The sequence below is a fragment of the Mustela putorius genome, unplaced genomic scaffold (genome assembly GCF_011764305.1).
Source record: "Mustela putorius furo isolate JIRA1106 unplaced genomic scaffold, ASM1176430v1.1 tig00000275_pilon_pilon_pilon, whole genome shotgun sequence".
Taxonomy (NCBI): domain Eukaryota; kingdom Metazoa; phylum Chordata; class Mammalia; order Carnivora; family Mustelidae; genus Mustela; species Mustela putorius.
This window is the reverse complement of record NW_025421341.1, coordinates 17,187,862-17,212,406: the sequence shown is the minus strand read 5'-3', so window position 1 is coordinate 17,212,406 and position 24,545 is coordinate 17,187,862. Positions and strand designations below refer to the sequence as shown.

Below are 24,545 nucleotides of genomic sequence, written 5' to 3'. Positions count from 1 at the left end.
AAATTTATCCTACCATAAATGTTGACAACCATGTTGTCAACCAAGAAATTAAGCAATGAACATATTCGCATGTTCTAAAAGAAAGTAATTTTCATGGATTGTATGCCTAAGTTTTTCCCCAAAATCTCTTCTTTGTCCCTGATTACACATCAGGATGGAGGTAACATTTAGTGATTCAGCTCTTGTGTCCTTCTTAGTGCCAGCCTCTTTTTTTGGGGGGAGGGATGTTTGGTTATGAGCAAAGGTGTCCTTTATGAGACAATAATGGACTGATCTTCATAATTGTGGTACTTGTTGTATAAAAGCCTTCCATAATTTTTATTTGGCAGAATCATTGTCTCAATTTTATGAAAACCTTACAGTAACCAACTGAGTTTAATCAGGCATTATAGAACATTTACATGTCATAAACAGTCATCCATTGGAAATCATAGTGCTACGTAATTGTGCCATGCTCCAGATGTTAACCCTATTATGTGTGTCCTAGGGGGCAGTTTAATAAAACACCTAGCATAGCAGATGCCTAGATCATCTATCAGCAGTAGCAATGAATTACAAGTACCGCTGTCACAAAATTATGGTGGTATGGTTTCATTAAAATCCTGTGATATTTATTAAATAAAATGAATGGAGAGATTCTCTTGGTATAAGTGATGTCTTAATATCCAAAGTACTTGTTTGGGCCTTGCACTGTTAAGTCTGAAAAATTAGTATCAAGTCCACCCAGACTGGGGTATGGACCAGGGCAAACTATATTTTGACAATATTTTCTACTCACACACACACTTGTTAGTTAAGGCATAACTGTACTTGTTCTATATAGTGCAAGTTTTCTTCTCTATATCAAGCAATTCACTTTTTCTTAAAGGATGTATTTAGGATTGCATAAACAATCCCAACTCTGCCTCTTGATGCCAATGTTGTGTGTCTGTATACAAGAGTCCCTAAATCTTTTATAGTTGAATTTGGCAGGTAAAAATCAATTTCTCCTTCACCTGAATTCTGGCTTCACTCTCATTCTAGGGGACTCCTCTAAGTCTGAGAGTGGAAAATGTCTGTAAAGATCCACGAGATTAAGCAGAGGGCAGAAGAACACAGGCCTCTGTGAAATAGTAGAAAGATCACAGGTCTTATTATTTAAAGACTTGGGTTCAAGCCAGTCCTTACTAGCTCTGCCATCTCTGACAAGTTACTGAAGCACAACTGATTTTGGTTTCTTCATTGTAGAAAGAGATTTTGTAGAAAGAGATGATAATCTTGAGAGTGATTATGAAGTGTCCACTTTATGTTCAGGTAAGTTTACAAGCATTATAATTCTTGGTCAACCTTTGCCCAAACTGCCCATATTCTGTGTGTCTGTGACACAGCAGGTAATATGTTTTGTCTGATATTGAAAGTCAAGTTCAGAAAATAGGCAATTCCTTGATGGTGTGGTTTCCAATTATATTTGGACACTCTCTTAAATCCTAGACCCCTTTAATTAGGATGTACTATCTTCAGGATATAATTCACCGTCCTTGGGCTGATGATAACTTCTTCAGTGGCAAATACCACAGCACTCTCATTAAATCAGCATTTCCTTTCTTCTCTTAATAATGTTAGCTTTCACAGTTGTCCTCAAAAGTAGCCTCTCCAAAGAGTTACTGTCAAAGACAATCGCTTTACGAGGCTAATCTTTTAAGATACCTACCTTCATATAAGAGCCACCCCCCATTATTTTTTTAAGTGATTGATAATTTGGCAGTATAAGAGTCCTAAATAACAATATTTAAAATGCAAAAGATAGCACTACACTCATACACACACACACACACACACACACACACACATAATATAATTCATTCTTAGCTAAGAAACTCCTCTACTATGTTGGAAATCTTTTCTACACTAAAAAAATAACAACAAACCCATAAGCACACATACACAACAAGCACACACTCTTGTTCCTGAAAGAAGCAAACCATTGTTTTGTAAACAAAGTGACAATAGATGCTATGAGAACAAGCTGACTTCACAACCCACTTGTTGCTTCATGCGGCTCTGCCACTTGTTCTGACATCATCTCTTAAATCCTGAAAATAAATCTGATGTCAACACTGTATCCATTGTAGATCCTCTCCAGTAACTGCAGAGTGCAGGGAAACAAATCATACATCAAGGCCTTTTGCTGTGCTGTTTGGAAGAGAACAGAAAAGGAACATCCAGACTCATAATTTTAAGCTTAGTCTCTCTCCCCCAGCTCTTTCACAAAAAGGACAGCAGAATGCGTTCCTGTATTTCTCATGTTTTGAAAATATTTATTGAGGAATTTTACATCCCAGTTTTTCTTCCAAGAATGCTGAATCACAGTTGCTTTAATAGACCAAAGCAAGCTGACAGCTCCCACACAACCTGTTTTCAAGACACTCTTAAAAATATGTTCTATCTCTAAATAGTCAAGAAACACTTTTAAAAAAAATCTTTACCATAAAGCTCTCTCCAATTGAATTGCACTATTCAATATAGTGCATACTTAATAACAACCACTTTCCCTTCAAGAGAGACTACAAGGGAAGTGCCTGTTTATTTAGCGGATCACTTACTTCTTTGTTTCCTGGCATAGGGTTCCATTGTACATGAAAAGCAGAGAAGCAGCACCCTCATCCCAAAGGATTTGTACAGTGTTTTTGAAAACCAAGTAGACATAGAGTAAATTTCTAATTTGAGTTCCTTGCTTTTAGCCTGTTAGAATATGCTGTAAGCTTATATTACTTCCTGAAGGTGAAATTGCAAGAAATAGTAGGAAGATGGCATTAATTTTTAGAAGGTTTCTATAATGCTATTCTGTTTTAGGTAAAAAGTACCCACTATTGGTGACTGTGTGCTCTACAGGTGACATGGACAAAATAAGCAGAATTCTTTGGTTGTAAACTCTATGATACCAGAGACCATTTGATCATTGGACTTTCTCCTTCTGTTCTCTGGTAATGGCAGGAGCAGTGTATAGTCAGCACTGAATAAGTGTTTGCATATTTCTGTACTTGTAAGAGAACTTCTGTAAGAAAAATGGAGTCTAGTCTTTAGGGAAAAAAATGTTGGCCAACAGTGTAGCATGTTCTCAGGCAATTGCCTGATTATGTGCTTGGTTTGATAGCTTTGAAGACTAATTTTTGAATTAAAAAATAAAAAATTAAAAAATTGAATTAAAAAATTATGTGTTCTCTAATTCCCTTTTCTTTTATGTTCATCAACTCTCACCAACTTTTATTTGTCACTGGTCCTTCCCCTTCATTGATACACTGAAAAAGATGATGAAATAACTTCATACTAAGGAATTATTGATTTTATGTTTTCATATCTATAGGCTATTCACATCTGAATAGATAAGAAATATAGGAGTGAATAACACAAAGAATGTAATAATGGCATTTCCAGTCTGGACTATTCCAGACTGGTATTTCTTGAGGGGCAAAAAGGGCTTTTAGGTCCTGATGGGAAGCCCTCCTTCCTTGATTTAGGTTCTACCAAACCTTACTGTCTGTTCCTACTGAACATAACTAAGGTTGCTTCCTCGTTTGATTTCTAAATGGAATAGCTTAGATGATTTATTGCTGCTTTCTGCTTTCTGGACTGAATCCAATGGTACCAATGATTCTTGTTGGAATTGACTCAGCATTTTTTACCTTGTGCCTTGGTCCACTGGTCTATTTCCAGCTGCTCTTGGACCATTCTCTACTTGGTTAGAACTTATACTTTATTCTACGAATGCGTGTTCTCCCAGCTCTACGATCTCCTCAGTTAACATCTTGTATTACAGCCAAACATGTCTCCTGCTCCATCTTGTTTGGATTTTGATAATATACTTTGGTCTTTCAAAAAAATGAGTTATTTTTACCAAAAAATAATTATGTAGATTAGAATCAAATAATAACCTGGACTATATGACAACCTGGCATGCTATGGGAAAATTTTTAATAATTATTCTAAAAGTTATTTTTTTCCTAATACTTTTTTCATTGAAGTGTCATGAAGAGAAGTGAGAGTTAAGGTGTCATAAGGCTGGAAGAGGGGGAAGGAGGAAGATGGCCAAGAATAATTAAGACCACCTGCAGCCTCATGTGGGTGGAAGTAAGCCGCTAAAACTCCAAAGAAGGGTCCCCAGTGTATCTACATGTGAGAGCCTTCCCCATAGGGCATTTTCTCATTCTCCCCCACACCTCCTCCAAAAAAAAAAAAACAAAATAAAGAGTGTCTCCAGGTAAATAAACAGGAGTGGTGTTGATGATGTCATAAGTTCCTAAAAATTCTAAATAGCTGTGATCCTATATCAAATAAGGTAAAACAAAAGTGGAAAATGAAGGTGGTAGTCCGGTGTGTCTTACTTAACAACGCTGTGTATGAAAAGCATTTTCATAAAATAAGTATTGGTCCAATTACCTCTTCAGTTTATGAATCTCTCTCTTTTTTACTCTCACCAAGATACATTTTGTATACTTCCACCTCTCCTTTCAGGCTGTTGCTGTTGCTTTTACCTCACCTACTCTTCCCTGAATCGGGCAGAATCCTCCTGCTTCCTAAGGTTTGGCTTAGATGGTACTGATTTACTTTGATCAGGTTGTATTACTTCTTCTCATGGTTCGCCCACTGAAAAGATGTATGTCATTACTTATACAGATATCAGATGGGAAGTCATTTAGGACTAAGTATAATCCGAATGGGGGGCTACAGAGCATTTATTACTGTTATGATTAGTAAACTTCCTTTTGCATGTGAAGGCTACAACTTTGAATAAAGGGTAATATGTACTGCGTGTTTTCTGTACGCCAGGCCCTCTTCTAAACATTTGAATGTGCTATTTCATTTAAAACTCATCATGATCCCAGGAGGCAGACACTATTATTATTTCCCATATATAGACAGGGAAACTGATACCCCGGCTGTGGAAACAACTTACCTCGGGTCACACATCTTGTAAGGGTCAGAGGCAGGATTTGAATGCAGAAAACTAGGTACAGAAGTTGTCCTTGCCTTTTCATTATTTGGTATCTACTCTGGGCCAAAGATTGGGTTGGAAGCTTTTTATTGATCACATTGAAGCCTCACAAACCCCAGGAAGTAGTTATCATCGGTTTCTGAAGATTCCTTAGGTTTGCCAGTAAGTGAAAGTTCTGGGGCAAAAAATCCAGGATACAGTCATGCTACAACAACACCAACCCGATCCCAAATGTCAGTAACATGCCACAAGGAGGGGTCATATTTGACACAGGGGATAGTTAGAACACTTTTGTTCAAAAGGTACATTGAACATGTTATCAGCTTTGCTTTACACCTTTTGATTTTGTGGGCTATTTTTCATAGAATTGATGTCTTGTTCATCACGGGGAAATTTTCTAGTGTATCAAGGTTATTGTTAATGGATTCAATATAGTAGACAGTAAACAGGTATCCTAAATTGAGGTTATTAAGGGGTAGAGAGATTGCCAGTATTCACTAGTCATCAGAGCCAAGTCTTATGACCTAGACTTGATCTAGGGTTGCTCTGGAAACAGAGGCAGGCATTTTCTTTGTTTTTGCCTAGTAAATTCCTTTGTTTAAGCTAAATGTATCTGAAGCCTTTCATATTTATTGTTTGCCTGAACTGCCCAGAACACTTTAATCATGGAAACAATTATCTGGCCACTGGATGCCAGTCTTGCTCAACCACAAGTCACAGAATGGGACTTCCTATGGCAATGTAATATCAGCCAGTTAAAGAGCATTATTGCTATTATCGACTGTGGATTTATGCCTTCAGACAGTTTTTCTTGATGAACACAATCCCTCCACGGGAGTTGCACTTGCTGAGGGCAGGTAAGGTTGAAAAAAATATGTAAATAAATGGTTACCACTGTATTTTTTGGTATCTTTTACTTTCAACAACCTGCTATAGAAATACTTTTTTTCTCTGCTTAGTGTACTGTAGCTGACAGTCTTCCTTAGTTATCAGCTAATGTTGCAGAGTAGGACCAAAGGAGGTGTCATGGCCTTAAGCTATTAAAGGGGCCTCTTCATCCTAACAGAGACCCTGCGGTGAAAAGAGTTTGAATGAACAGTCACTAGAATATTATTCAGACTCACTAAGTACTGCATTGCAGATTGAAAGAGTTACATTGCTTCTCCGTTTACATTAGGTGCAAATACTGAAAAATAACTGTATTGTGTACCTTTTAAAAGCAATATAAAAAGTGTGTGTGTTTGAAAAGATCAGACAAGTTTGGGAGTAAAAAGCTGAAGTAATAAATAAACATGAGGTCAGTTTAGGAACAACCATAATTGCTTCCTATGACAAGATTTGCATAGCAAACACTTCTGATTAATGTACAGTGAAGGCCACGGGAGTGGGAACCAACTTTAGTATCTTTCCAGGATCTGTGCCTTCCAATCTTGAAGGTATAGTTTGAGCCAGCACAATTAGTCATTGTTTACTGAAGGCAGATAGAGCCACAGTTCCTATTTAAATATTTGAAATAATTATATTTATCTTGACAGCTATGTTGATTTTATTTATGTGGCTAAAAAAAATAAAAGTGCCAATTTTATATTATTGGTAAATTTCATTCACTTCAAATATATATAGGAGAGAGGCAGGGAGTTTCATCAGGATGACCTTTTCAAGTCACAGTTTTGAATATATAATACAACTGCATATATGCATAAAATATTTTGATTACCTAAAACATGTATTTTTAATTTTTATTTTAAAGTATAATGTTTTTATGGTCTGCCTCTTGATTGCTTTTGTAGTTAATACTCTGCTCTCATTGATATTTGCCGACCTTACTTAGGGTAGTGAAATGCAGTGCTCATAAAATCTCATTTTTATTTTCTTCCTTCCTCATTTAAAAATAAAAGTATACTTTTCTTTTTTTTTAATGTAATCTCTTAGAAGAGAAAATTTGGGAAAGGATAAAAGGAAGACGTTATACTTCTAGAAATATTTAGAGTTTTTAAGTGTCAGATCATACTACACTGAAAAAAGGCAATAGAATACTAGTTATTTCAGATAGAAGGAAGTAAAAAAGTAATGTTTTTCATATCTAGCAAAAATTGGGGTGAAACTATGGACATATGCATGTACCTATATATAAATGTGTATGTCAGTGGCTAATATGTATCCATTTTATAGCAAATAGTAGAAAGTAAGGTTATGCTTAAATGTAATCCCATTAAGACTAAATAAAAATGACTTTTGGATGCAGGGGTAAATACTCTCACTGACTTATGGTCCTTAAATAATACTCTGTTAGAGTTATGATTCAAAGAACACAATGACAGTATTTGGAACACTTCTGTAAAGAAATAATGGAGATGGAAAACATCGACAATGATCATTATTTTCCAGTGTAAGGCATAACCTCTTCTCTAGCGTGTTGGGGAGTTCCTGAGTAGAGTGATAAGTAGATGCAATAAGACAAGTAGTGATTCCATTTGTCTAAAAGTGTTCATTTAACAAAGTCACATTAAGCTGTATGAAGCAGACCTCTCTTACTCTCTATCTAACAGACAACAATAAATTATCACAATTGTTTTATTTTCTTCTAGTATTTGATTAGACAAAGAACATTTTTCTTTCTGTATCAGTGTTTACCTGAAATGACTACACAGAAAGAATGTGGTCAGTATGCATGTCTTAGCTAAGATAAATATTAATACCTTACATCATAATACCTGTTAATATAATTTCCTTGAAAATATACATAAAATACACAAGCTGTCCATGGCAATACTTCATACAGTGTAAGCAAATATTACAATGTAGTATTTAGTGGAATGTTTCTTCATTCAACAATTTACACTGAGTAATACCAATTGCTTATAAATTAGTTTTATTTTAAAAGCAAGTTAGCGTCATAATGGAAAGCCAGAACAGTATGTAATATGGCATCATATCCTCTTCATATAATGATTTTAAATAGACTGTATATTTGGAAAAGTCTATGCTGTTTAAAAAATTGTTTAAGTAGGGGCCTCTGGGTGGCTCAGTGGGTTAAAGCCTCTGCCTTCCGCTCAGGTCATGATCCCAGGGTCCTGGGATTGAGCCCCACATCATGCTCTCTGCTCAGCAGGGAGCCTGCATCCCTTGCTCTCTCTCTGCCTGCCTCTCTGCCTAATTGTGATCTCTGTCTGCCAAATAAATAAAATCTTAAAAAAAATTATTTAAGTAAATGTTGACAATTATACTTAGGTAAAATTTTTACTGAACAAAAAATACTTCTCTAACTTTATATAGCTTTAGATTTTTTTAGATTTTTAGATTTTTTCCTTATTAAAACTGTTTTAAGTTGATGTTCTTACCTCAGATTCAAAATATTGTCCAGTCTGACCTCTTTCCCTATCTTAATAAAATTAAATTGGATGCTGCTATTTTTTTGCACCAAGTACAATATTATCAGCTGTTGGGATGTTTGTATCTTTCTTACGCCATATTGCTTTTCTCTAGTAGCACATTACTAATATGTTTGTTGTATCAGCAGTTTCAAGGGTTTCATTCAAAGGGGATGTGAATCAAACTATAGTCAAGGCTGTTTTTTTTTCAAATGATAATCTAAGACCTCATAAGCAAAGATATACTAAGCAGAGTTTGTTTTTCTAGAATCTTTACAGATCTTTACAGCCAGTCAAAAGGAAAAAAACATTTATAGATCAATCACTATAAGTTAAAAACCATCCTTCTGTAGAAAATACATAAAAACACCATTTATCCTTTTATTAGTGCTTTCTCCCTTGTCATCCAACATGATGAAAAGTTTAACTTCTGCCATTTATTATAATTCTTTTGCTACTACTTTGTGTGACTCAGTAATTTGGGTAGCTTCTCTGCTGGGCCCATTTCTTTGAAATGTTTTGAAACATGGGATATTCTCTTAAGATGCAAAACCTGGGAAATTAGAAAACTGTGATTCATTAGGCTCCAGGACCAAGAAGAGAACCTGGCAGATGTCTTGGGCCTCATGACAGATTTTTCAGTGATGAGGAGAGGCTTGGTTGGGGCAGGCACCAGAGACTTGGAGAACTATACTGAAGAAAAGGGAATGGAGTAATACTCAGAGATAATAGATCAGGCTATTCAAGTGTTGAAAGAAGATTCAACATTTTTAGGGCCCTTTCTGAACTATTTGAGCTTTTTTTTGCTGAAGCTATGAAGATTCATCCATTCCTATACAAATCTGAGATTAAGAAAAAAAAATACAGTTTCTAATAGATTACATTAGTTGACTATTTGGCAGGAATTCAAGAAAAATTCTAAGAACTCTTTGTGACCTTAGAATAACAGCTATTTTCATGTGCATGGCAAATGTAACTTCTTCAGATTCTTTTGAGAAATCTATGTCTTAGCCATAACATGATCAAGCTCTTTGCCAAGTTAGCAGTACAGAAAAAAGGAAGTACAAATAAGAAGCTACCTGAAAAATAAACTAACAAACTTTTTCTTGGTTCAGATTTTAGGCCAGGTACAATCATAGCCTCAATAAGTAACTTCACTAGTTAACTCATTTATAAATATATAAACATGCAAAAATAAAAATGTCCTTTTTCTTCTTAGTTTATAATTGGCAACTGTTACTGAAGTTTTACTTTATCTAAAAATTTACAAAACAGTAGAAAAAGCTATGTGGGACATAAGAACTTAGTTTAAGAAGATATATAAAGCAGATACACAACAGGAAAAGGTTTCACTTGGAAAATCATTTTTGCATAACTTTGTTGGAAAAGACTACTCTGTCCACAGGGCTGAAATTGGTTTGCAGTTTCAACCACAAACCAAAAAATGTCTGTAAGAACTTGGACAGACACTGGTGAATGAACATAAAAGCAACACAGATTTAATTTATTTATGTTCAGTCCCTCCTCCTTAGCACTTAAAAAATTAAGGCTTAATCACACACATAGACAGAAAATAACACTTACTAACCAAAATGAAAATATTCTCAGGGAGGTCCTCTTTGGATGTTAAATTCACTAAGGTAATAACAAAAACATTTCTTTTGTTACGGTATAGTCACGCATTTAAAAAAAAAAAGTTTGAACTTTTAAAGCTATTTTTTAGCTTTCACACATTGAACATTACCAGAAATATCAGAGAATTTCAGAACTCTGAGGGTTAAGAAGATGTTATTTTAATTGCTAGTTAGTAAACAAAAACCAGTTAAAAAATACTACCAGTACTGCATCTATTATCTGCTTCACTGTCATAATACTGAATCTGATTGGCATTTACCAAAATTTCTTTTGGCCTGATGAAATAGGAAAGTCTAAAGTCTTGAGCACTTCACAGTAATGTAGTGAGCTTATCTGAATATTTCCTAAGGCTGTGGTTGTATTGTTTGCTCCAGATGAAGAAGTGGGTAAGTGGGGACAAGGAGGAAGGAATATAAGAAACAATTAGCGTCTGTGAAAATTATGACTTGTACTTCGTAGGTGATCAGTACATCATAGATTCATGAAGCCTTAGATTTGGGACCTAACAATCCCTTCGTCTAAAGATGAGGCAAAGGGCTCGGGTATATGAAGTGAATTGCTTGTGATCACAAAATAACTTAGAAAGATGAAGACGATAATGGACAGGGGGTAGAGAATTAGGATCCTATCCTATTATTTTTGAATGTTCAGGAGAAGAAAATTGATTTATGATCAGATTTTGTTTTCTTTTCTTGGTTGATATTTGTCCCAAATTTATATTTATGGCCAATAGCAAAATGGCTAAAGCAGCAAGCTCTAATCATACTTTTAGGGAAGTCTTAGAAACAAGCTGGAGAGCGGAGTGATCTAGAAGACTCTGGTCCAAAGTGATATATCTAATTCAACATTGAACTTGGAGATCACTGTGTTCCTCCCCAGTAGCATTATCCCACCAGTAGCATTCTGTCACTCATGACGTCAAGATTCTCCTTGAATTCTATTATGAATAGAAAACAGGAACTAGGAAGTGCCATATGAGGAAGTAGCAAAGACCAAAGGAATCTTTATGTTGGGGTTATGGCTTTAGCCAAGGAAAGCATGAGAAAATCTGAAGGGAAATTGGAGAATTGGGGCCATAGCAAGGTATCTTCCTCAAGAGGCATGATGGCCTATATGATCTCACTGAAGTTGGACTCCTTTTACGGTTTCATTGTGTTCTGGTTTCAGGTAACACATAAGAAATTGAACTAACTTAAGAAAAGGGGGATTCAAATAACAAAGCCCCACAGAAAAATTTTGAATATTCTTCAGACCTTCAGAAAGAGCATGTGCTACTTTTTTTTTTTTTTAAGATTTTTAATTTTATTTATTTGAGATAGAGAAGGCAAGCAAAAGCACAAGTGGGAGAGAGGGGACAGTGGGAGAACGAGAAGCAGACTCCCCACTGAGCACGGAGCCTGACACAGGCTATATCCCAGATCCCTGGACTGGATTCCGAGGTCATGACCTGAGCCTGAGTGGAAGGCAGTTGCTTCACCAACTGAGCCAGCGAGGTGCCCCCTCAAGGTGCTATTTTAAATGGCACCTTCATTCTTTCTCAATGCAGCCTGGTCATACTTGTCTAAGTAATACGTTGGGTTACTCAGATTTGTTTTTTTTCCAATTTGAAAATAATAGCAACATATTTTTGTTAATCTGGCTGATAAAGAATTATTGTAAGGATACGTGGAAAGGTGAAGAAATAAAAGTATCCATTTCAGAAATCCCCTAGCAGTCATAGAGGATTTAGTGTGCTCTGTCCACATCCCATAGCAAATATCCCCTACTCTGGTGTTCCTTTCTTACGATGACTCAGTTGAGATGGGAAACCAATGAGACCAGACACAGAAAAAATGAACTGTTGACTCTAGCTCATGGCTTTTACATTCTCACTTTTCCAGTTGTTCCACACAGGGTACTAGCTTCCTAGCTAAGTCTCTGTAGTCTCATAATCAAATTATATAAACTGGACTGTGATTGAGTAGACCAGTCACCATCAAAAGCAACAGAAGATGCTTTTGTTGGGTAGAACTTTCATGCCAATTCATTTTATTGACTGCTCGTCAAATATCCGACTTCGACTAGATAGCAATCATTGTTTCAATCGGAATCCTCCTCCCCCATGGGTATGCAAGGTAATTTAATTGGTGGTGGCCTTGCACAGACTGTCAAGCATCCAAACAATTTTAGACTATTGTTTTTTACCAGTGAATATTAATTGAAATCTCTCTTTTGCCAAGTTATTGTAGATGCATGGGTGAGACAACGATATATAGGAGAATTCCTACAGAAGATCTATAAAATTGATGAAGAAGAAAAACTATCACAATGGACACATGTAGAAAAACAGCAACCTAAATTATCCATAAATTTTTTCCTCAACTTAAGCTAAAATACACAGTTTCTTCAACTTCTTATAACATAACTGTTATCAGAAACAAGACCTTTTTAAATATAGAAACTTAAACTTTCCCCAAAGCAGGAAGGTTTTTTGCTTGTTTATTTTTGTTTTTAAACACTTAAGTTGTTACTCTAGGGACAGAAGGAAAGTTTTAAAAATAAGTAGAAAGAGAGGTGTTTGAGCATCATCACCAAGAGCAGAAGCAGATTTAAGGAAAGGAGACTGAGAAGATATTGAATGAAAGGAAAGAAAATAAGAGAGGGAGGGTGATAAAAATAGAAAGCAAAGATAATCCCAAAGAGCAGTGCGCACAGTTCTGAAGCAATCAGTACCACTCTGGTCAAGTCACCATCGTCTGTTCTGGGTTTAGTTTCTTCAGGCACCAGGCTGCTTCTGGGTGAAACAGCATTCTCAGCTTGCTTGGCCTCCTCTCTGGGCCTGTGCCTTGCTGTGGGCCTAAGAAAGGGAAGGCTTTAGGTTTCTGGGATGAGGCTGCTGTTTTTCTCTGTTCTCAGCTCCATGAGAATTCTTGAGGGACAAGGCTACAGATAAAAGATGTGGGGGCTGGATGGGAAGGTCTCAAGTGAGAAGTGAGGTGGCTTGATTTTTAAGGTCCCCTGATACTTTTTATTTATATATTTTCTGCTTCTAGAGAAAAATAAAATGTAAAATAGTTCATACATAGAATGCCTGTGCAAATACCAAACCAATAACCTACTACCCCCAGGAGGTGCTGGCCTCTGCCCCAGCATACAGTTTCAGAGCTGTAAAAGGCAAGGGATATGTACACGGATATGACCCAATATATATATATATATATATATATATATATATATATATATTTTTTTTTTTTTTTTAATCAAGAATGGCAAAGGAACTCTTATAGTCAGCAATAAACTGGGTTTTGGGGAGTGTGGACTTGCTGAGTAACAATACAGAAAGAGCCTAAAGTTGGGTCCACTGTAGTATAAATCTAATCATCTGTGTTGGTTATGTCCTGGCATGGCCTTCAGTTGAACACATTGAACAGCTGAGGAGTGGGACAATTTCTAGGCTTGAACCACATTCATGGCTTTGGACGAGAATCTGCTCAATGGCAATGACCCCCAAACCAAGTTATCCTAGAGTCCAAAGAAAAGGTGAAAAGACAAAGTCTGAAAATCAAAGGATGTAGCTATGCAAATGTGGTCCGTTTGGGAGGGTGAGAATGGTGGGCGAGATGGCATAGTTGGGAAAACAGGTGATTATATTCCCAGGACCACCTAACCACCAGAGGCTAGGTTGCTAAACCAGTAAATTATTTTGAGTGTGGAGCTCAGGAAGGGATAGAGAAGGGTGAAGGCCTTATGCTTGAAGCAACGTTTTCTTTTCTTCTATTTCTAGGTCCAGTCTGTGGATGAACACGGTGGGACAATAGAGAAAATGATGATTTTCTTGTAAAAAAAAAAAAAAACACAGACACACACACACATATGTATATATATACACCCATAAGCCACTCTCTGGTGGTCTCCACACTCCTCAGGCCAGCTGTCTCGGGCCTCCGTTTCAGTCTGTTGTCTCGGGTGAGCCCTTTAAATCCCGCTTCCCCCCCGCCCCCACCAGCACGCGCCCGCTCCCAGACAGGTGTTTTCCCAACTCCTGAGACTGAGAATTTTGGGGAGTATCTGAGCCAATAAGATCTCCCTTTAGGGTGGGGGCGGGGGAAAAGGCGGGACTAGTTGGGTCAGAGCGGGGGCGGGGTTTTCGCGGCTGAGCAGAGCCAGCCTGGTTGCGTGGAGGGTTGTTTTATCCGCCCCCCCCACCTTTTTTTTTTTTTTTTTTTTTTTTCCCCCAAGTCCCGGAGTCTTATTAATTTCTCTGTGGGGCTGCAGCTGGAGACCGCGGAGCGTTGGAAATGACGCTCGGAGCTTTAATTACCGCAGCCGCCGGACAAGTGTGAGGAAAGCTGACAGGAAAAAGAAGGACAGGATCGGGGGAGAAGCGAGAAGCTTCCCCCCCACCGCCCTCCCATTCCCTCCCAATTTGGACTGGAGGTGCAAGGAAACTGAAAAGGGAGCCGAACATAGCCCGGCAGGGGGGAGAGGCCGGAAACCTACCGCCTCTTTGCAATCAACTTTTTTTGGAAACCTTTTTCCCCCTTCCTTTTTATTGTTGACCAACCAGTGAGAGAAAGTGAGGAGGGAGCGAGAAAGCAGAGGCTCACACGGGAAAATAGCTGCACAGTCCGGCCCGGAGCCCCAGGCGCACACACTCGAGCACACTCCCACCCGCGCACACCAGCGCGCACACTCACCCCCTCCTCCGGTCCCCGGCCCTGGACCCGCGGGCGCTGACTCGGTCGCCCCGGCTCGGAGCGGGTGCACCGCGCAAGTCGCGCGCCGGTTCCCCTCGCGCCCCCCGGCGCGCCCGGCTGAGGGATCTCCTCCGCGTGCCCGAAAGGGGATATGCCATTTGGACATGTAATTGTCAGCACGGGACCTGAGACTTCCAAAAAATGAAGCTGGCGACAGGACTGTGGGTCTGGGTGAGCCTTCTCCTGGCGGCGGGGACCGTCCAGCCCAACGCTTCTCAGTCAGGTGGGTCGCGCGCGGTTCCTTCTCGCGCTCAGTTCTTGAACCTGCTGCCGCCGGCTCGGCGGCGCCCGGGTGGCTCCCTCGCCCCCTTCGCCCAAACAGAGACCCTCTGGCTCCCAGGCGTGGAGGGAGCACGCCACCCGGGCCTCTTCCTCGCGCTTCCATTCATCCCTCTTTCTGTCCCCAAACTTAACCTTGCTGTGTACCTGTGTTTTATTTACCGTGATAGGTCACGCTGCGACCCTGTCCCTTTTCTGTTCCTCCTTTTTTTTTTTTTTTTTCCCTTTCTCGCACGTTTTCTGTGAGCCTAAGCGGGATCCCTTCTGGCCCCGCCTGTTGTGTGGGACATGGGAGACACAATTCCCGAGTTAAGAGGAGACGGTCCTCCGCCCCCCCCCCCCCCCCGAGAGTAAAAGCTTCCAAGAAGCGCTCGCTGCCCGGGCTTCGAAAGGGCTGAAGTCCCGAGCGGTGTCAGCGGGGCCTCTTGAGAGCGGGAGGGCGGTGGGGCGTGGAGCTCCGAGAGCGGCGCTTTGCACCTGTGTGCGCTGCCGGAGGCCGCTGCGTCCCCCGTCGCCCGGAGCTTGCGGGGGTCAGACTCGACTTGAGCCCAGCCTGGGCAGCTGGAGCGCGGCAGGAGGGCGCGCCTCGGCCGGAGGGCACAGAACTCCGGGCCTCCTACGCCGGCGTCCCGGAGCCTTCGCCCCATTGACTTGAGGGAGCTTGCTTGCCTGCGTGCTCTCTTTAAAAAAAAAAAAAAAAAAAAAAAAAAAAGTGGCGGGGGAGGGGGGGTTGACGGGTTGACATACTCGAGCCGGGGGCCCGGCCTTCCCGTCGGTTGCTGTTTGGCTTCAGGAAGAGTTCTTCCTGTAGTTCAACTTGCTATTGGCCGGAGTCCCTCCAACTTCTCTGTTTACTGCCCGGCGCGGCTGCCGAGCCGACCCGTTGCGCGAATTGATTTAACCCGAGGCGGGCGCGACTGCGCTGCCACTGTTGGCAGGAAAGCTTGAGCCCCAGGTACCCGGACACGCGGAAGGCTAATTGACCCCCGAGAGGCAGCCGGGTGGGGCTGGCGCACCGCAGCCGGCAGGGCTGACGACGGCACCTGCAGTGCGAGGTTGCTCAAAGTTTCTGACACTTGAGTTTCCTGGGGATGAAAGTGGGACAGGAAAAGGACTGAGGACCGGTGTCTGATGCAGCCAAAGGTGGCCGTTTGGAGAGCGGGGGAGATTTCCGGAACCATCCGGGGCTGGTCGCGGGAGCGTGGGAGGCAGCTAGAGGAGATAAAGCCCCCGAGAGTGGCGATAGGAGAGTTTCAGGCCCCCGGAGGGTGTCCTTCTGACCTCACCGAGAAAACAACGCGCTGTGGTTTTTCCCGCTCCGCCCCCGCCGCCTACCCCTCCTCGCCTAGTAAATAACAAGTTGCAATCCTCGAGCCTTTTAAAATGACCTTCGAATGCCACCAGTGTGCGCCGTTTGTACTAGCCTTTTGCACCCTCCCAAATACTCCGAAATTCTTCATGCATACCAGGTCCCGCGCTCCAGCCACCTCCGGAATTACACCAACACGGACTTGAGATTCCAAGCGGCCTCTTAGATACATCCCTTTTTATCTCCCTCCCCACTCCGAGTCCCTTCATATTTTCCCTCAATGGGTTGATTATGCACATTGACCCATTCAAAAGCATTTGCTACCGACATGCAGACTTAGCCGAGAGGAATTTCTACGAGGCAACCTACTGGGGGCTGTCTGGTTCAGCCTCAGCCACTGGAGGACCCGGCTCCGAGTCCGCGGCAATTTGGTATTAACTGTGTGGCTCAGGGTTGAGCTATGCCGAAAAGCCCTTTTCAGAATTTCTGCAAAGAATGTAATCCAAATTAGTTCTGCAGCTGTCCTCTTCCTCGTCTCAGGCGACACCGCCTCGCGCCCTCGCTGGTCTCTTCTCGCTTCCCCCCGCAAATTGTCAGACCCACAAGTGAGCCCATTTAGAACGCGAGGATTAGCGTGCCATTGTTGTTCCGTGTGTGACTCTGTACTTGAAATTCTAGGGGCACAAAGGCGAGTCTCACTTGTTCAAAACACAAAGTGATCTAGATGAAAGGGCCGCACAAAGAAAAGCTCTCGGGTGCATCCCTAGTATAATTGCAACACGCTTGCTAAGGTGATCCACTGGAAACTGCAAATGCCCCCGGGGACTTCTTTTTTTTTTTTTCACCCTATCCCACCCCCACCCAGCCGCACCTGGCAAGGAAAGTTCAGCTGGGTTTAATATAGTGCTTTTGCAAAACCAAGTTACTGTCTGGAGTGTGAGTGAGGCTCTGTGTGTCTGTGGCTGTGTGTGCGAGGCTCTGTGTTCCCAAGTAAATACATATTGCGTGTCTCCCCTCTCGCGGTTAGCAGTCAGTAGCAGTTTGGAGGAGTTTGTTTTGGTCCAAATGAGAAATTAAGTGCGGATAAGTAAACTAAGCTGCCAGAGGGCGACAAGATGTTGAGTGAATTGCTTTTAGATGAAACAAATTAAGGAAACGAGGGAAGACAATCTGCTTCTCGCATTATTAGACACGCTTGGAGTTCAGGGGAAAGTGGCATATTTTTGAAATGCTAATTTCTTAAGAAGCAGAAGGAATGCACCTTATTTACTGCTCTATGTGAACAGAATAAAGATATGGGTGGGGGGACCATTCCTTGTATAGATCTAAGATATTTATTAGAACAATTGTAATGGAAAAGGATCTTTTTTTTTTTTCTCCTCTTGCTTGGGAAAAGAAATCAACTTTAGAGAAGACAATTTTTAAATGTCTTAAGAATTTTGTTTTATTTCCAGTAATTCATTTTATCTCGAAATAGTATATATAGCCAAAGGCAATTTATATGACTATTATAAAGCCTTTACCACCAAAAGAGATAACTTCAAAAATCATCTTTTCCTGACATGATTAAAAAATAGTATCTACCTTTGTATTGAAATGCAATATATAATATTGAAGCAGTGCTCTTACATACCTCAATAGATATGGGATAAACAAGTTCAGTTTCCATTTCTTATTTGCAAGTAACTTAGTTCTGCTTTTCATACTATAAAATAACACCGATTTTTTTCCCTATATATTTGAGAGAGATCTTCAAACTTAAGGTCAGTTTCTATACATTTGAGAAGAAAAAAGTTAATAAAACTTAGATAAATGATGAAAAAGATCTTAAATACAAATACATAAATACAGGAAAAACAAATCTTTCTTACACATGTTTACTGGAAGCACACCCACGGGATATACTGTTTTATTTTTTTTTCTCTTAGCTTTGAAGTTCTTATGTATGTAAAAAGAATCATTTTAGAAGAAGGTATTTTTTTCTTCAGAATGTTTCTAAACCAATTTATACCTATTATAACTGCAGATAAGTTGAAAATACTATAATATGGACCGTTAGGATAAAATTGAATGACTGGTTGTGTCATGATTCCTCATCTACTGATTTTTTCCCCACTTAAACTAAACTGCTTTTATTCTAATCATTTGTGCATAGAAAAATCAATTTTTAAGAAAATCAGTACTTAGTGCTTTATATATTTTTTCATTTAGTCATGGGAAATGTGTCTTAATTAAGAAATTACATTAGAATATTTACCAGGGCATGTACTTCATGGAAGATTTATGTATTTTTTACACTAACCTGAACACACTAAGTTTGCATTGACTGATTTTTAGAGTTTGCATTCATTTGAGGCAAAAATCATATTTCCTCCTTAAAGTGGATTCAAATATTTAGTATTCATGAGCTTTCATGCCTTTAGTTCTTAAATAGAGGTACTATTTATCATCTGTCTTATGCATTCACACTTTCCATTACTGTAGATTCTTTCTTTACATCTTATTATTTATTGAGTTTACACATGTGAATATATATATTTTCCCCTCCACCACCAAGTGTATTCTTTTTGTGTGTGTGCCTTCCCAGCAACCTGCCACTCAGCCACTGCAGGAGTCCTCTGAGCCAGTTTTCATTCTTTCTTTCTGATAAATCTGATATGGCTGGTTGGCTGGACAATTGCAACCCATTCCATTGCGCAGATTTATTCCTGAAAGAAAATAAAAAGGCATCGATCCAAGATCACTAGCACATCTCAGAAACCCTGACTCCAAGGCCAGATCTTTCTACAGAGAAGTCCCTTCTTCCCTCTTTCAGACCCCTCTTGACCAAGGATAGAAGGTAGACTACCCCCTTTTAAGAAATACCAGGGATGTAAGCAATTATGCTCTAAATATTCTCTGAAGCCTTGTGATTAGAACCACCTTAGATTAATGACTATGCAAGGTGCACATTTTAGATAATAAATTGAATGAGATTGCCTTAAACATTGCAGTGCTTTAAAGTGGTGTCGTATTTATATTATTTCAAGCCAGTTATTAAGAAAATTTAAGATATTAAAAAGAGCAACAAGTTTTTGCTTTATTTTACAATGTTCTGCTGCTGTTGGATATCTATGTGTAATTTGTAAGTGCCCGAAACATAAATGAAACAAATGATCCAAAAAGATGTTCTTTTACCTGCAACCTTGTTGGCACTTGCTGCTTGATTTCACCCTTTTGAGAGATACTGCTTTATAAAGATGTTAATATTTACATTAAAATTAGCTTATGCATGTTCAAACCTACAGCTGTTCTACAAAAATTAATTGTCAAGCATATTCCACTGTTATCTTTTATAATGATCTGAGTATGTATTCAGGGCAGAATCTAATCATATTATAAGCTTTTCTTCAGGTTATATCATTTTAGGAATGTTCTGCTGTGTTACATTTGACCATATGGAGCAAAACTGCATGTTATCTAACACTCATTCTCTGGATTATTTTAAATATTGGGCACTTGGAGTAAAGCCATACTTTTCACGCTTTCTCATGCAGTTGTTGACTGGAATTTACAGTTTATACTGACAATTCCTTAATTTTCTTTATTATTACTTTTTAATGAAAAGGTCCTACATTGATGTTTCCTGAGCCTGTAGCTGTGCTACCTACTTTGAAGGACACATTAACTGCCCGTTTTGTGGTTAAGTTTGACATAGGGCATGGCTAAGTGCTTTCAATCAGTATTTCTACATTGTGGGGACAAATTCCTCCAGTTTTTTATTAATACCTTGAGCATTCACTCCATGTCTTTGTGACTTGGCTTCTGTGCCTGAGGGGAAAATGTATGTAATATACTCTACTTGTCCATTGTATAGCAGTTTTCTGAAAACTGGCTTTAAAGTCTTCCCTAATATTGAGATACATTCCAGTAACAAGTTAATTGTTATATTTAAAAGTGTATGCACATGCATATATAAATAAACACAATGTAACATAATGTAAACTTTCAGCAGACTACCTCTGTCTGAAGAAAACCTTTTGGTCATTAAACCAAAGCATTTGTACTTGAAATCCATTTCCCCAAGATATTACTTTTCAGAATTGCTCTGTGGTCTTTTTAGATTTCATTGTAGATATCTTTTTCTCTTTCTGAATTCTTGATAATTCTGTCATATTTATTATACAAATTGGCCTATTTTCCAAATCTTTAATCAAAGCTTTGAAGTCACTTTCTTGTTTTCATATTTGACACTTAAACTAGTGGTTCCTATTTGTATTAAATTTTTTTGTATTAATTTTTTAGGAGGGAAGAGAATGGTCTTCAATTCAATATGCGATTGAATTGTAGAGTGTTTTTTTTCTTTGAACATATAGTAATTGTTTTACAGTGGTTTTCATTTTAAGTGATTACTCTGCAGGCCCGTTGCTTTGCACAAATCCAGGGGGCAGCAGCCACATAGAATTTAATGGGAATAGTGCACACCTGAACTGTGGGTTGCGATACAGCAGCCCTGCTGTTGTGTGATGCTACAGGGGAAAGCACTAAAAGTTAGAAGAATTGGATTCTGGTCATACAATCATTTTCTAGGTGATCTTGGGTTAGACTTCTTGCTGTGTGTCTCAGTTTTCTGAGTCTCTATTAGGGTGGCTAAGGTGATAACCTAAATGGTTAACATCTTGAATTTTGAAATAATTCAGTTAGACAGTAGCATGGTGTTTAGAGCTTTTAGAAAGAGAAATCCTTTGGTTTTTAATTAATCTTGTTAGTGGATTTCTTTTCAAGTGAATTCACGTGTGTAACCCTGGTATCTAAAACAGGTAAAGGGTGAGGGTGGTGGTGGGGGGAGCTGCTTCTCTTAAAGCTGCAGCTAGATGATAGCTTTGTGCTCCCTGACTTTGTCACTCCCCCTCTTTCCTTCCACTATTGCCTCCACTCTCCTGTGCTTACTTCACAGAAATCTAGCACTAGTTAGAAGCTATTTCGTGCAGTCTGATCATTTTTTAAGTGAGGAACCTGTAAGCATGCAGAAGTGAGATGATGTAAGGTAGCTGACAGCTTCTGACACCAATATCATTTTCCTCGACACACAAAGAAGTACTTGAAAATTTAAGTTGTGGACACTTAAAAAAAAAAAACACAAATACAAGGTAGTTTTGCTTTAAAAGAGAATTGCAAAGTTGAAATGAAAACAAATGGATCAGAACTATAGGCCTAACTATCCTACTGAGAAGTTCTTTTCAAGGGGAAGACCGTGGGATCATCATCATCCTTAATTTATATTTAGGAAATAATCACTGATTGCATTTATAGCTTGCCACGCATTAAGATTAAAAAAAAGAATCGAGGGAGTGTTGATTCTGAAAGTCACATAAGAGCATCTGCACTCTTATCTGTATATAGTAGCGCCTTCAAGGTTTTCTTTTACCTGGGACTTTATAAAGATGACCAAGAAGAAGAGAATGGTTATATCTCTGTTCTATGTTAAGTAGTATACAAGTTTAAATAAAATGGCTTATAAGGAATAGACAGTGAGTTTGCTGGTTAGTTGGTGGGGACCCTTAACCAGCAAATCCTGGGGATATTTCAGATTCTTCCAGGCCCTTCCTTGGACCAAGGATCTTTATTTTTTCTACTCTTTATTGGGCTTTCTTTCTTCAGATCTCTGCTAAGATCGCAGTTATATTCTTTGATTAAGTATATAAGCTAAGCTTTAAGTATTAAAACTTTATAAATGTATTTCTGTGGCACATTTGCCTCCTTCTAGAAGATGCTGCCTGTGGACCTTGTTACTTTGCAGTGTTGTTGATTTCGCCTTAACGCTTTCTGATTGTCTCTGTCTTTCCGTTAAGTGCCAAAGCTTTCTGGGATTTGATTAGCATTCTCAGGGGCCATAGAGACAGAAGGGAGGTTGGAAACTTGTTTTGACAGGAAGAGTCACTTCCTGTTAGGAATCTGAGATGAAAATGAACCCCCCGTAAAATATTAACATAGACATGCCATGGGACTTCCTGTGCGACATCATTAAACCTCTCCCATGAGAAATAGCTCGGGGTCATTACTGTTAATCATGTTATTCCCAATATTGTAGGGGTTAGTGAAGCATACTAAATACCGGCAAGAATATGCAAGACTTCGTTTCTGAGTTTAGGAAGTTAGAGTGATAGGTATCAAGGCTGTATGAATGTTTATATATGTTTCATTTTAAACATAGTGTAAAAGTGCTTAAAGAAAACACAATGAATGGTGAAATAAGCACTCGTGTATTTCCCACAATGATCAGACTTGTAAATAATCCGTTTCACCTCCATTTTTACTGCTCTTCTGACCTTTACTGATGTCTTGTCCCATATACATCCTGTATAGGTGAACATTGAGGTTTTAAGCCTTAAGGATACAAATGGAGATTCTAAACCTGCTTTAACTAGATGCATCTCCTGGTTATCGATGGTCTGCTAAGGATATCTCATGGTTAGGCTGGTTAGGACGGAAAAAAGTGGCAATAGACTCTCCAGGTTCTGTGACTATATCTAGTGTAGTTAGAACTTCAATAATAAGTAGTACAATTCTCTATTTTAGGATGGTTGCCATCACTAGCAGGGGAATGCCTAATTGAGGTCATGGATGGCAGTGACAATTTTGCTTTAGGCGAACTCTCCTTTTACTAAAATCTGTCTTTGTCATTATTTTGTATTCTTCCCTATAGGATTAGAGAATATGAGAATATGAGTTTCTTTCTATAGGGACCTAAGAAAACCAAATAAAAATAAAACAGAACAGTATTTCTTTTAGTCACACACTTTCCATTTTCAGAGTTCCTTTTGTCCTATCATGTTGTCTAGAACTAAAGCTGTTCAACACATTTTGGTGTTTTTAAGGGGATTCGATTACATAGCTTATCGATTACAAAGCTTATTCCCGAAGATTTTTGTTAACCTCATCTAGTGTTTAAAAACTTCAGAGCAGGGCTATTTCAAGACCCTCTGTACTGGTTCCCTTGCTGATGTCCTCTCACCGCCAAGACTTCGTGCCACATGGCCATCTATAATATATTTTTATTAGCCTACTTTCTATTTGGAAGCCTTCAATGGATTCCTATTGTAAAGTTCAAAGCCTACTAAGATAGCGTTCAGATTTTTAAAAATCCATTCTTAAGAGTTTTCTTAAGCTGTATCCTAAGAACCACACTGACCTAGTCAGTATTCCGTGACTGTGCCTTGCTTGTTGTCTCTGCGTTTGCTTTGCCCCTTTCCTGGAATTCATGGCTCACTTGTGACTCTGCCTGTTCAAGCAGTTGAATCTTTTCAATTCTACCTTAAATCATACCTCTTCATTACATTTTCTTTTCACTGATTAGCTTATAATCCTTATCCATATCTGGCCTTTACTCTTAAGCCACAGTGTAGTTTCAACTTTTTAAGAGCAGGAGTTTTTATGCCCTGCGGAGACAAATGCAGTGCCACATATATAGTAAGCTCTTTAAAAATATTTTTTAAGTGAAAAAATAACATACATTCGCTGAAACAATTTTAAGCTCATTCCTGGGTGGCTATTATTTGTAATTAAACCATATAGTGCACAAAGTAAGCTGTTCTAAAAACATAATTATAGAATTCTTAATAATAGATATTAGACATGTTTATGCTGGGAATTTCTTTAGTTGCTTTCTTAAGCATCCTAGGATATTTCTTTCAATGGATTGTTTCCAAGAATATATCATTTGCCCCCATTCCCATTTTTAGAGTCTGTTCATAATGTGGTACAAAGTATTTCTGTTGGTTTTATTTTTGGTGAGTTAAATATATGTGAATACCATTCTTAAATGTAACTTTTAGTGGCCCACTATTTTTATGTGTCATTACATTGCTATTTCTTATCTCCTGTTTAAAAATTTTAATAAGTGTTTAAGCAGTGAGCATGTACTGATTCTTCAATATATTTCAGGACAGTGTTAGGAACAGGAGGACCTATAAGAAGACTAAGGTGTCAACTTTCTCCTTTCTTTTAAGGAAGGATAGATGAGGCCAATAAAACACAATATAAAAAATACATTACTAAGTAGTTTTCCAAACCTTTGGGAGGCACATTTGCCTCCAGAGAGATGCTAATAAGTATTTCATGAAAAAAGGGTTCCAGACTAAATGTGATATTTTCTATACCTAGATATATGCGATAATACAGCTTTGTTATAACTGAGATTTCTTGGTATCCTAAAATAGACAAATAGACCTGTGCCTACCATTTAAAAGGTGTCCTATGAAGAA

At 38.9% G+C, this 24,545-nt stretch overlaps 1 protein-coding gene across 4 annotated transcripts in view; it reads left to right on the top strand.

Moving 5' to 3' along the window:
* Positions 1-14,184: 14,184 nt before the first annotated feature.
* The window catches only part of ERBB4 (erb-b2 receptor tyrosine kinase 4), a 1,164,764-nt gene continuing 1,154,403 nt past the window's right edge, over positions 14,185-24,545 (top strand). For all 4 annotated transcript variants that reach the window (XM_004767012.3, XM_004767010.3, XM_004767013.3 and 1 more), the window contains exon 1: positions 14,185-14,937. In XM_004767012.3, the coding sequence (XP_004767069.1) occupies positions 14,856-14,937 (82 nt within the window). In that variant the 5' untranslated portion in view covers positions 14,185-14,855. The remainder of the gene's footprint in view (positions 14,938-24,545) is intronic.